At 45.3% G+C, this 14,365-nt stretch overlaps 1 protein-coding gene across 1 annotated transcript in view; it reads right to left on the reverse strand.

Annotated features, from left to right (window-relative positions):
• MICU1 (mitochondrial calcium uptake 1) overlaps positions 1-14,365 on the reverse strand; it is an 87,907-nt gene continuing 73,542 nt past the window's right edge. The window contains exons 11-14 of the mRNA XM_068196960.1: positions 13,220-13,357; positions 8,027-8,135; positions 2,593-2,682; positions 1-721 (exon numbers count right to left, since the gene is read on the reverse strand). Of these exons, the coding sequence (XP_068053061.1) occupies positions 558-721; positions 2,593-2,682; positions 8,027-8,135; positions 13,220-13,357 (501 nt within the window). The 3' untranslated portion in view covers positions 1-557. The remainder of the gene's footprint in view (positions 722-2,592; positions 2,683-8,026; positions 8,136-13,219; positions 13,358-14,365) is intronic.

A 14,365-nucleotide genomic window follows, 5' to 3' on the forward strand; every position in this document is an offset into this window, starting at 1 on the left:
TGCTGTGAGCAACATCTTTACATGGTATTTTACAGGACAGCACCTGGCAAACCACGCCTGTCAGCCCTTCCCAGTGCAATTCCCCATTCAGGAGATCAGCTAGGGAGCTCCTGCAGCAGGAGGCTTGTGCAAGGCAGCTCCACTACTTTTAGCTGCCCTTCTGCAGCAGGTGCAGCACGGAGCTTTTGGCTGGCTGAAATCCTGGCCTGGGATCCAGGAAATCCAGGAATTGCCTGGCTTTTCCGAGGAGCAGTCTGAGAATCAAAAGATCCCCCCCATGCCATTTTTTCATAGCATTAAATAAAGGTGATTTGGGGCCCAGCTCTGGAGCAGGGCACATCACGCCGTGCAGGTGGTGGCAGTAAAAGTCCTTTCCTTGTTCCTGAGAGAGAGGAATATGAAGGAGCCAGCAGCAAGCAAATCCAGCAGGCAGGATTTCTAACTTGGATTGACAAAACCCTCCTGGGTACAGCCAGCCTGGGCTCTCCAGAGCCTGGTGCCACCCCGCTGTGCCCATGGGCTGATCCAGGGAATGGGGCTGCTCCTTCCCAACCCTGCTACTGCTGCTTGGGAGCTGTGAAGTCCCACGCTGTCTCCTGGGCACACTTCCACATGGCCCTCATGAGCCGTGTGAAGCCCATGTCCTTGGGCTTCTCCAAGCCTCGCATCAGGCGCTGCTTCATGATGGCAACAAACTCCTTGTTGCTCAGCTCCCCGTTCCCTGCAAAAAGGAGGAAAACAATCAGAGACCCACCAGCAAGCTCCTCGAAATGATAACTTTAAAGGGTAGCAGCCATGAGTGTCTCCTTTCCTGCAGAAACTGAGACCACACTAGGCTCCCACCTCCCAAAATATCCTGCTGAGCAAGGGTTCCCGAGCCACAGAGTTTAAATCCCAACCCCATGGATGCCTGCAGGAGGCAGAAAAGCAAATGCAAACCAAATAGCCTTGTCCTCCCAGGAAACACTGCTTTAAGCGGTTTAGGAAATTATGGATGCACAATTTTTTCTAATGGAGTAGAAGGGAAAATTTGTTGGTCTGATAAATGAGGTTATGGAGAACGCAGCCACTGGGAAGCAAAATTCCAGCAAACTATCAAGGGCTGAGCAAAATTCCCTCCAGTGCTGCAAGTTTTTAATGTCTGTAAACACTGATGGAGTGAAAACAACAAAATAATAATAATAATAATAAAAAGACGTCTGTGCCTGCTTTTCTGCTTGGTTTCTTCCTTGGGGACTCCTCTGACAACCAGTCTTTCCCCCCAAAGATTTGCTATGAAAATATTTAGGAGATTCTCTTCTGAGAGAAGGCAAACAGGGACTATTTGGATACACTTCAGCTCACTCTAATCTCCAGCCTGATCATCTGGTGTGAAGATTGTATCACAACAGTGGTACTGAAGCACAGGGGAAAATAAAACAGGAGATGTGACCTTAGAAAGGCGCAAGAGAGCAGGCGGGGATGAAACCAAGAGGGACAACAAGGAATAAATTAATTAAATACATTTTTTAATGTTCCTACTTATGCAGCAGTGCTGCCACTCAGAGCTGCCAGATGGTGGTGACTGTGCTGGAGAAGCAGGGTGCCAGCCAGGACTCTGATTTTGGCTTGGCACTTTTGGGCAAATGCAGAATTTCCTTCTTTCCAAGTCAGAATTGCTGTCACCTGGCAAAGACTCCAGTAACTCCCATGAAATCAAGCCAGGAGTGCTTCAGTGTGACAACAACTACCCCGGGGCACTCACACCCTCTGCAAAGCCAGCTTCCCAGCAGGGCACAGAGCTGCTACTAATTAATTAAAAACTAAGCTGACATTTGTCTAGGACTTTGGAGATAAAGCCCCAGACCGGCTCGTTTCCAACACTGGAGCACAACAGTTCATTTTGTTAAACCAACTGGAGTTCTCTGGGGGTGAAAAGCAAAGTGTGCACACCAAACCCTCCCAATCTGTGCTCCAACATCCACATCTCACAGGGTGGCTACCCTTCCCAAAAGGGCAGGGGGAATGTGGGAAATGGATTTGTAGAGAATTCTCCGAGCCTGACAGAAGGCTCACACAGTGCGCATCTGTATGCACACTTTGGGATGAGAAATGCTGACTTAGAAATGCCATGGAATGGGACAGACATTGCTGAGAGAGAAATGGAACCAGCAACAAGTTTCAAAGGATGGCCTTGTAAAAAAGACTGGATACTGTGGAGAAATAGAACTATGAAAGATGCATTGTAGGGGACCCACGAGGGGTAATTTTAGATGATCGGCTTTAAGGCATCTACAGCATGGTGTGGCTAAAGCTGATAGGCCAAGAAACACTTATAGTGTACTGTAATTAGGAAATGGTTGGCTTCTGGTTGTGATGGTGTGAGTTATAACATCTGTATTGTCTCACCCTTCACATGAGACTGGAAATGGAATAAAGGTTTTAAAACACCTCTCAGTTGCCCCATCTCCGGGTCAGAAAAGAGCTTAATCCGACAGGGGATCACCAGAGATCCGTGGACAAAGAGCATGGCAAGAAGAGCCCTTTTCCCCTGGATTCCTTGCCCTGGACTGACTCTCTCCCAGGCTGGCTGAGGTCAGGGTGCTCACTCACCGTCACAGTCGAAGAGCGCGAACACCACGTCGCACACGTGGTCCGACAGCTCCACCTTGGCCACTGTCCTGGCCACCTGCTGCATGGTCACTGCAACAGAGGGAGGGCACAGGGTCACACAGGGGGCAGGATGTGCCAACCACAGCAGGGCACTCCTGTGGAAAATGGCCTTTGTGTCTTCAGAGAGGCCTGGAATAAGCTTGATCAACGAGGCAGCTCCTTCTGACAGCATTCCAAGGAATGCTATCAAGCATTCAACTCTACCAAGCAGGGAATTCCAAAAACTGCTTTTCCTGTTCCAACCCAGTAATTGCAGAACAAACCCACCCACCTGCCTGCAGGGAGCAGACCAGATTAACCCTGCAATAAAAGAAAGAGTTGTAAGGAATTATTTCCCTTTTCTCCCCAGACTCGCAGCAGAGAAGCAAGCAGGAGTTTTATTCCCATCTTTAGAAAAGGGCAATCCATGGAGCTATCAATCTGGCAGGGTTAGGCAGTTGATTTTGCTGCACAAATGGGGAAAAAAAAAGCCCCCTCACTAGGCTGGTGTGAGCGTATTTAAATTGCTTCTCTACAAAGCCTGACCCAAGGAAACGCAATCCACAGCAACTGGGATCAATGGTTAGCTGTGGAGCAAGGGAAAAGAGGGAACTGGTGCATCACAAAACCAGAATGAAACCACCAACAGCCTCTGCTCTCCTCCACATCATCCTTATGGGTTTCTGCACCCCCAGTCCTTCAGGAATTTTGAAGAGTTAAGTGTGTCAAAAAGGAAAAAATAATCATCCAATATATACTGTAACTGTATTAATTACAAACTGCATAAAATATTTCTATTGGGATTTTTTTCATTGATATTTACATTATTGGTACCTTCTACCTTGTTTCTGCTCCCATGAGTGAAATCTGGGGTTTTCTGATAGGAATTCACAGCCACCATCAGGTCCTTTTCCCCATAAAACCTCTCCTTTTACTAAATAATGCAGGGGAAAATTGAAATGATGCATTGTATATATGTAAAATATATATAATCACAACTAGGACCCTGCTTTTCCCATGTAATTATTCTTTTTGAGTGAAATTCCTTTTCTCCATGAGTGATGTAGCTCCAGTCAGCAGTTATTACTCTGTATTTCCTCAGACAGTAACACCAAATTTCATTTGATTTGTTGGAAATGAAAAACTTCTCTCAAGGTGCTTCACCTTGATGCCATCCTCCCCTCCTGGTGCCCTAGGTACCCTATGGCTGTAGCCTTACATGTGAAAAATAAAGTTAGAATGATTTCTTCATCGCAGAATTCCAGAATGGTTTGGGTTAGAAGGGGCCTTAGAGCTCATCCAGTGCCACCCCCTGCCATGGGCAGGGACACCTTCCACTGTCCCAAGTGCTCCAATCCCATCCAGCCTGTTCTTGGGCACTGCCAGGGATCCAGGGGCAGCCTCAGCTGCTCTGGGCACCCTGTGCCAGGGCCTGCCCACCCTCCCAGGGAGCAATTTCTCCCTAACACCAAATCAAAATCTCCCCTTTCAATTTAAAACCATTGCCCCTTGTCCTAATTCCTTTAATTATGAGTTATGTTTTTCTGCTGAGATGTTACCCACTCCTTCCATCTCTGCAGGGAGTCTCCTGATCCCTCCCCTCCTGCTTATTTTTCACAGACACAGTTTTCCCAGATGGAACTTGTACTCATGGCCACCAGTTCCTGCTTCCTCTCTTATTAATCCAACTGCACAAGTGTCAGCTCCATCCCAGCATTCTTGCTTGATGCCAAAATGACTTCACAGGGGCTGCATGACTGTGCTGTGCTGGTTTTTAAGGAATCATAAGAAAGAGGGAAAGTGTCTCTGCTTTCACATCCACACGTGCTCCAGACCACAAGGTAGCTCGGGGAGGCAAATAAAATTGAAGCAAACCTGCTGGAGTAATTTCTTTACCATTTCACAAAATGAAATAGGTGCTGCCTGGGGAACATCTCTTAAAGCCTGTCCAGGTTTGGGGCTCTGGGACAGAAATTCTCCTGGATTTCATATCATCAAAAATGAGTTCCACATTTGTATCTTAAAAAGCTTCTAAAATTTCATGCATTGGTATCTCCCTTCCTTTAATGGTTCCTTGAATGAGCCATCTGAGTGATTTTATGCAAGTTTAGAGTCTGACACAGTTATCCTTTTTTTCCACTCTGATTCCCAGAACTGCACCGTGAGCAATGCCTCACCGAGTGCCTGCGAACGGGGCTTCGCTCCAGGCCAGAGCCTCGCCAGATGGCAAACTTCACTTCTTCCCTCCAACTTGGCATTAATCACACATGTGGCCAAAAGAATGGACAGCTGGGCTGCTGCCTTTGTTTCCCAAATGGCACTGGGGTGATGGGAGCAGAGCTCCCTGCCCCGGGCCATTCCAGGATGGAAAGGCAGGACATGTGTTTTGGGCTCCCAGAAATCAGCCTCATGTTGATGCACACATTTCATTTCAAGGCTCCCAGTTGGAAATGTTGGATGCTATCACTGGCAGTTTAGCTACCAAAATCTATTTAACTTTTTACAAATCATTTGCATGAGTACGTGCTGGAACACCCATCCAGGAAAGAGATGGATAAGCCTTGTGCAATCCTGTGTGCACAGCACATTTTCCTTGGTCTTCTCAAACTGCAGCCCTGCAGCTGAGCAGAAGCTGCTTTGAGACCAAAGGCAGCATGACAGAAAGTCACGGAGATCAGGGAGGGGGGGAAAAAAAAAAAAAAGCAGAGCTGCCAGACTAAAGGCAGAGCTGTTTGTGCAACATCCACAGCCAGAAATATGGAAAGAAAGAAGATTCCCTGGAGACATCCCAAACCTGACTGCAGGTGGCCCAGGGCCAGCGGCTGCAGGGGATCCTGGTGGACACCAGGGTCTCCAGAGACCCCTCCCAAGCCCTGCCCTCCCAACCACCAGCACTGCCATTATTCCAGAGGAGCAATCCAAGCTGTGCTTCCAGGGGGGCTGACTTCTTCCATCCCTCTCCAAGGCAGAGGAAAGCAAGCAGCAATTCCATGACTGCATTCCAGCTCACCTCTGCCCCCTTCCTGATCCCCTGTCCACTCTGCAGCCATTCCAAGCAGCATCATTCAAAATGATTTTCCATGAACCTCTCTGGGGCTCCAGCCCTGCTCCAAGGCACACATCAGCAGTGGGCTCAGCTTCTCCCCGTGCTTTGGCCCATCCATGCCTCGCCCTAAACCCCAAAGGAGTTATTCCACAGCTCTCTGCTGGCAGAAGGGCTGCTTGGAAAGCCTGCCTGCACACAGTGCCAGAAAAAGTGCAATTCATACCCTCCTAAAAGGGGAATAAGCACCAAATTCAGTTCCTGTCCTGCTTCCAGCTGTGAGCCCAGGCTGGGGAAGTCTTCTAAGGAATGCTTATGATTTAGGAGAATGACAGCTATTATGTTGCTGGGAAAATGAAAGTTGGGCTAACAAATAATCTGGGTGTTTTTAAATGAGTCATTAAAAGACAGGTTTATGATCCTTTTAGAAGAAGAAGCAACTTTAATTCAGCACAAAAAACAGGCTGTCAAGCTCTGGCTGTTTGGTACCAGCCATTTTTCCCCCTCTGAAATTTTAAACAGCCCTTCTAAAATCATAATAATGTTTGCTGTATTGTTAGCAGCAAATTATTACACATACTAACCTTTTCCTAGCCCACATCCCAGTGTAATTTTTACATTTGGTAGTTTGTAACCAGCAACCTTGTGAAAGCTTCACTACTGGGAGGGCACACCCCATTTATGGTTTACTTAAATCTGATCCCTGCCCAAGGCAGGTTCCCTTACCCCAGACAAACACTCCCAGCTCAGAGGCTGCACAAGCTCATTAATGGCACATAATTAAACAGCAATCTCACTGATTTACCAACTGCACACAGACGTAAATTCTGGAAAAATGTATATTCCATGACAGGATAAATGCTAATTTCCTGTAGGCACTGAGTAAATTTGATTTGCTGGACTATTACCTCCTCTGGGATGCTGCAGAAAGGGCTCAGAGCAGCAGCAGCAGCAGGTATTTTAAATGAAAGAAAAACTTTTAAATGAAAGAAAATCCTATCAGGTTCTTTTAAGTCTTAAGGCAATGATTATCTAAACCAAAGAGTACAGATTATTTTCCCCCAAAAAATGTAAGATGAGAAGGGCTGCTGACACACATAAGAAGAAATGTGACACATTTGTGTCTCTCTGTAATTGCACTGCCCCAAAACCGATTAATGCCTTAATAACCCCCCAACAGCAGCAGTTGGAATATCTGACTTCCAAAATGTTTAATTCTGCAGCCGCCTAAATGAATCAGCTTCAACTTCGTAGCAGACAAGAGTTTCCACTTAGCCTAAAAATCTTTTAATGAGTTTGCCATCTTTTTTTAATATTCTCAATCTGTTAAAAAAAAAAATCCCTCTTAAAAAAACCCGAAGACCAAAGCACTTGTGGCAGATCCTGGCAGCAGAGTGGGACTTGGTTTGAAATATATTTTGGGGATTTTTTTTGCCTTTTTTTTTTTAATCAGTATGTCTGATCTAAGAGCATACCTGGGACAGACCAGCTCAGAAAAGGAAACATGATGAGAAGGATATGGATTGGTGTGATCAATAAACCACATTATTACCAAGTTCTCCAGGAAAAAACCAGCTCTGAGGTTTATTCAGCCCACTGCTCTGGACTGTGGGTTATCTGAAATAGAATAAAGTCTCTGGACAGACTTTAATGCTCAGTCTGGGACCTCAGTGGTGTTCCAGTGTTCTTCCTCTTTCCCCCCAGCACTCCCAGGAGCTCCAAAGGTGTTTGCCACTGCTTGGCTTTCCAATCAGAAATGCAGCATCCAGCCCTTATCTCTAGGCAAAATCTATGATTTTTGAGCAAAGCTGAAACGAAACAAGGGTTGAGCAGCTCCTACCACCAGCTCCACTGCTGCTGTGCCTCTGCCATGTGGATCAGAGACCTCCACAGAAGATAACTCTGCAAGAATGTTTTTACACTCATTTTTGAAGTCCTTTGTAGAAGGAGAAAAAAAAGGTCACTTCAGAAGGTGGGGATGAAGAAGAAACAGTGGTGTCCCTGGGAGCCACAGCGTGTGGCACACTCATTAGGTCACCTTGCCTCTGCACACAGCAGAATGGTCCTTCTGAAGGAACCACCATGAAACCACTGCTTCCTCATCCATTCAGGCTACACACATCAGCCTCTCTTCTCCCTGTATCTAAAACTATGGAAGTAGAAAACCTGAAATCCCTCTTTATCCATGGATGCAGCGAGCTAAGCACCTCATTACAGGGAGGAATTGAAATCTGGGTACATTTTTAACCTATCAGCCTGGGCTTGTCTGACATCTTCCCAGCTCCAAAAGACATGGCATGAGTTGTGCTCCCTCAGGCTTTCAGCCCCTGAACATCCCACAGGTTTTAATACCTTTATCAAGAGAAGCTCCAGCCATGTGGTAGAAGCTCAAAGCCGTGTCCACGTCATTTATGTTCTTCAGAAAAGTGAAGAAGTTCTCCACCTCCTCAAAAGTCAGCCCCTAGGACAGAGAAAAGGAAATGGTAGTGATGGGAAAAGGAGATCGTGGACACTGCTGGAAATGACACACTGGCCTGAAGCTGTAGCCAGAGGGGAATTCATCTGCTCACTCCAAAAACTCAGCCTTGGCACGTGAGGATGTGGGCTGTGACCTGTGCTCTTGTTCCTCTCCTGGCCCCACCAGTCCCACAACAGGAAGGGACTGAAAACCATTTCCCAGGTGAGCAGCCTCAGCTGCAGGAGACCACTGCAAACAGGTGAATTAATGAATTTTTTGGAAGCCTGAACACTTGCAATGACAATATCAAACAGTCCATGTTGGAAGCCTGGTTGCTGAGAATTTTAGACTTTCTGTACTGACAGGCACTGACCCCCAAGTATTTGACTGTATTTGTATTTGACACTGTATTTGACCTGAGGCCATAGAAAAGGCTTCCAAATCAAATGATAAAACTAAGACTATAGGTGTGTAGTTTGAATAAAAGCGTGTAATATCACATAGTAAAAAACTTAGAGTTTAAGATTTTCAAATTTAGTAAAATATACAAAGCAAGATAAAAATTTCAGAGCAGAAGCTAGTCCTTCTTCTTCACCTTCTTCATGAGTTTAAGCAATATTGTGTAATTAGATAAAACAGTCTGCATTGCAAGTCACAAGTAGTTAAGTTATTGAGTTAAAAGTAAAAATAATTTAAGTGTCATTTCTTAATTAAACAGCTTATCCTTAAAAGACCTTGCAGAGAGAGATAAGTCTCCATTTTGTAGTTTGTTGGTGAAGTGCTGTAGAATTCAGGGTTTGTGAAACTGTAATACAGATAAGAACTAATAAACATCTGAGTCCAAACAAGAAATACCATCTCACACATTTCATCTCAACCCTGACAAAAAAAAAAAGATAAAAACTCAACAAGCCTGTGCATTGTAAGGCCTCTCCCAAGAGATTCAGGGATCCCTGGGGGAATCCATGTCTTACCCAGTGCGGCAGAAGGTGACACTAAAGCACAGAAATGTCCCAGTTTGCTTTGCTGCTGGAGGCAGAATCCCTGTCTGCTCCACCTACCTGGGCCAGGTGAGCATGTGCTCAGGTGAGAGCCATGCTCTGGGATAGTCATGGAAAAACAACCTGAGATCCTCAGGAGAAGAACCGCTGATGAGAACAACTCTGGGAGCCCCACCTGGTTACACTACACCTGATTTTATCACCCTGTGCAGCTCCAGCACAACCACAGCAGGGCTGGTGATGCCTTGAGAAGGCTGCCCTAGAGCAGAGGCTGGACAGAATTAAAGAATAAAGCAGGGATTTATTAAAAGGATCTCCTCAGTGGATCCACCTTGGGCAGCACAAGAGCCCAGCCAGGGCTGCACCCAGGATGAACCAAAATGGTCCCAAAATGCACGACCGCTCACGGGGTCTCTCACTTTGATCAGTTCTGCTCCATTTGCACATTGCAGTTCATTGTCCCATTCCAGCTCCAGCCCATGCAGTCCCATCCTTGTTTTTCTCTCTCCAGCCCACGTTGTTTGTGCTCTCGGGGCTGAGATCTGGATCATTTGTCCTTGGTGCCCAGCTGGAGAAGGAATTGTTTTGTCTCCCTGTTCTGTGAAGAGAGCTCACCATCCCTTAATGTGAAGCTCAGACCCACACACTAAAGCAGCACAGAATCTGAAAAATATAAAAGCTCAAACCTGAGGCATCACTGGAATAAGAGTTGTGGCCTCCAGCTCCTCCAGCAGAGCCACGGCATGCAGCCAAAGGAGGAGGTGAATCATCACCACAGTAATAACCACTCAGACTCCCTCTCTGGGAGACATAAATCAGCTTGTCAAGAGGAGTTCAGGTTCAGGCTCCTCCTATCCTGCCTGGCACGACAGATTGATAGAGCAAGATATTAAAAATCCAAACTGCAGAACACAGCACAGCTCCACAACTTGGATGTGTTCAGCAGGTACTGTCAAATATAAATTTACACAATCTGCTGTAACTCTGCTCAAACAACTTCTAATCAGGGAAGAAGCCACCAATCTTTTGAAAGAAAAAGAACATTTTTAAGGTCTTTCCATACAGACATTTGCAGTTTGTTCCTATCTTGGCCGTGAGTATGTGGCCCTGCTCTGATGATCTATGTGTGCACTGACACAAGCAACAGCAGCTTTGTCAGCCCTGGGCTCACACATCTGGTCCAAAAAAGGATGAGATGGCAAAATGGGAGAGCACATGTGGACAACAGAGCTGACTGAAGAGAGAAATCCCTGGTGACACTGCAGGGAGCTTTCCTTGAATGTTTGCCTGCTCCTCTTCCCGAGAGGAACGCTAGGATGTACAGCAGAATTAAATTAAATACTGTCCTAGGGAAAAAAAATAATCCAATAAATCAGGTACTTCTGCAGGAAGCATTGCAAAGATCCCTCTGTCTGGTACAATGGTTCTACAAGAGAAAATACCTTTGCAATTATCATGATGCCTCCCTGCCAGAGCAGGGCACTGGGAGTGTGAAAAGCCTGGAGGAACCATGAGGTGTGTGGCCACTTCCAGGCCAGCAGAAGACACTGCGCTGTGATCTGCCTGCTCTGTCTGGGACAGCTGGAGTTTGTAGTGTTCTAAGCAAAGAGCCATAAACCTTGTATTTTCCTGGAATTCCCAAAATGGCAGATGCCAAGGCCAAGCAGCAGTGCTGTCTGTGCATAATGGAGCCCTGTTTGGAATCCTGGAATGGTTTGGGTGGGAAGGGACCTCAAAGCCCATCTCATTCCATGGTGTCCCATGGGCAGGGACACCTTCCACTACCCCAGGATGCTCCCAGCCCCACCCGACCTGGCCTTTGTGGTCCTTTCACCAGCTGAAAAAACAAAACCAGTGACACACGTGTATCCTACAAATCGTGGCTTTCATGTGGACAAGACCACTGAATGTCTGCAGCAAGAATACCATCAGTGTTATGAAACTTCTTTTTTTTTTTTTTTTTAAGGAATCCTAGAGGTGAGGCTGCTATCAGTGTTAACTCTGTTCCAGCTACCAAAATAAAATAAAAGTCAGAGACTGGGACAGCCTCAGGCAAGTCAACAGATGAATGATCACACCTTTCAAGGCATTTGTAGCTCCAGCTGTTAATTCATAATCAGCTGAATCCCTTCATCACCCACATAATCCTCAAAAACATAAGCAGGGAGACTCCAGAAGCACTTACCTGCTTGTAACACAACAGCTCAAACATCTCCTGCAAAAATTAGGGCTTTTCACCGGGGAACCCAGGTTCAGCCAGGAATCCCACCTCACTGCCACCCCCTGCTATCTCCACAGAAAAATACCCCAGCAAGCACATGTGGGAGATGACATGAATCACTGGCTTCTGAAGAGACAGCTTGGTTTTCCAGCAGTTAGGGAGGCATAAACCAAATCATACATTGCTTCTGAATGTTGCTGATGACTCAGGTCCTTTTCACCAGGAGAAAAGCAGCTGTGTAAGTACAACTTGGGGAGGACACTCATAAGCAATGTTAGACAAAACAGAGTGTGGCAGCTCTGCTGAACAGGCAAAGATCACCTACCCAGGGTAAGACAGGATTTTTCCTCCAGAAAAAAAATAATGAAAGTAGATTAGCAGTTAATAGAAGAAAACTTATCACCCTCAAAAGCAGGAATGCAGAATAACAGCCTTGGAAAACAGCTACAGATTAGATTAAACCCAGAGTTTTGTTGTTTTGGGGGCTGCCAGGGTTGCCTTGTGCAGTCAATTGCATCAGACAAAGAAGACAAGGTTTGGTAGATTCCATAAGAAAGCTCTCTCAAAACAACTGCACTTCCAAGGGAAAGCCTTGCTGGGTGGGTTTGGGAGAGTTGCTGGGCATTTCATCCTCACCAGTGTAAGGAATCAAGAATTTTTCACCAATTCTATTCCTTACAAATATAAATTTTTTTTGTCCTATTGCTCATTTTCTCTCCTTGAAAGTCCTTGGAATACAGGAAGATAAAGATTTGCTCTGAGTCTGGCTGGCTGTAAATAGAAAGACAATCTGGCTGATTTGGGGATGAGGAATAAGGTAAGAACAAGAAGTTCTTCCTCTGGCACAGATGTAAGGGTCTTGGCTTACACATGAAAGGAAGAAAACATCTGCTGTAGGAAACCTTCCAAAAGAAATTCCTTTGCCTCTTTTCTCACGCAGCCAGCTACTGTTCAGTAATATCAATACACACATACACATACACATATATATATAAACCCAAAAATCACAGCAAAAGAATCAACAATTTGCAAACTTCAAAACCAGAGCTGATATTTTTCTATTAGACACACATTGCATTTAAGCACTTTTTCCTGGAGAAATCAAGTGATTCCTGTTAATGTAGGAATCCCATTAAGGAACAAAAAAACCTGCAGACCCTGGTCAGAACTTGTGTTTTATAACACACTTGGCACCTAAACCAGTTAAGAAATAAACTCTGGTTCTGATGTCAGAAGAAAGCAGCTCTAAAACAGCCAGCCAAAGACTTTCCATCTATTCTCACTTTGATGAATTGCTTGTTTATATCCCAGTTAATAAAAGAACATTCTGGCTTAATAAAAGAACATCCATTAGAGGTGCAGACGTAAAATTCTAATGCTCAGTAATTTCTCAGCCCATACTTGCCTTACCTGATAAAGCACATCTTGTGGTATGGATATCTTCTTCCAAGGACTCTCACTGAATTAATGAGCGTAGGGTCTGCAAACTTACTCCTCTCTAAATTGTGAGTAATTTTTCCCAGAAGTTAATAACTAAATAATAAACTGCCTGGTCACAGCAGCTAATGAATCCAAGGTTGAGCCAGGAACTGGGAGCATGGCTCCAGTGTTTGTTCTGGCTCCAGACCCAGGGTGCCATTCAGCAAATTGAATTTTTAAAATTACAGCATCTATTTTCATAAGGAATAAACCGACAGCCTGCACTGGACACCAACCACTGCACTCCCAGCTCTTCCCTCTCTCTCTCCACCACAGCTCAACATGGAGCGAATGCTTTTCCGAAGAAGATGGGGATTGCTAAACTCATTTCTCAGCCCAGCCTGGGGCTGAGAAATTTTCCCAAATTTTTCATGAATGCCACTGACCTCTCCATCCTGGAAGTGCTTCTTGAGCTGTTTGAGCATGACAGTGAGCTTCTTGGACTGCACCCCGCTGTATGCCAGCAGCATGCTCCCAAACTGCCGCTCCGTGATCCGCCCGTCCACCGGGTCGTGCCGCTCGAACTGCGAGGGAAAAGGGAACAGGGAGATGAAAACCAGGAGCAGCACAAAGCTCCACCTGAGGTACGAAGCATAAAAAAGGCACCATAAGGAATTAACACTGCCGGAAAAACTGGTGAAGGAGAGGTGCTGATGGGTTCCAGGATCTGCTTTCCCCAGGACTGTCTCTCCACATTTGCCCTATGTGCAATTCCTTGGGCAGCTCTTGGGAGAAGCCTTTGTTGGAGTCCTGGATGCTGAGAATTTTAGGCTTTCTGTACTAACAGACTATAACCCCCAAGAGAACACTGCATTTCACAGAATTCACAGAATCACAGGGTTGGAAGAGACCTCCAAGATCATCGAGTCCAACCCAGCCCCAACACCTCAACTGAACCCTGGCACCCAGTGCCACATCCAGTCTGTTTTTAAACACACCCAGGGATGGGGACTCCACCACCTCCCTGGGCAGCCATTCCTGTACTTTATCACCCTTTCTGTAAAAAACTTTTTCCTAATATCCAACCCGTATTTCCCTTGGTGCAGCTTGAGGCTGTGTCCTCTGGTTCTGTCAGTGCTGCCTGGAGAAAGAGCCCAACCCCACCTGAGCACAGCCACCTTTCAGGTGAGTTTTCATTTGACCTGAGGCTGTAGAGAAAGCTTCCAAAATTGATTGATAGCACTAAGATAACCAGTGTGTCGTTTAATTAGAAGTGTGTAATATCGCAGAGTAGAAAACTTAGAGTTTAAAATTTTAAAATATAACAATATATATGAGACAAAATAAAAGTTTTAAGACTGTAGCTAAATGTTTTTCTTCCCCTTCTTCTTCATAAGTTTAAGTAGTATTGTAAATTAAACAAGTCCGCATTGCGGACTTCAAGTAATTAGTTATTAAATTAAAAGTAAAAATAATTTAAGTGTCATTTCTTAATTAATTAGTTTAACCTTTAAAAACCTTATATAAAAAATTAAAACATTTTATAACTTATTAATAAAATACTATAAAACTCACAACTTATAATATAAATA

This window comes from Anomalospiza imberbis, chromosome 8 (assembly GCF_031753505.1).
Source record: "Anomalospiza imberbis isolate Cuckoo-Finch-1a 21T00152 chromosome 8, ASM3175350v1, whole genome shotgun sequence".
Taxonomy (NCBI): domain Eukaryota; kingdom Metazoa; phylum Chordata; class Aves; order Passeriformes; family Viduidae; genus Anomalospiza; species Anomalospiza imberbis.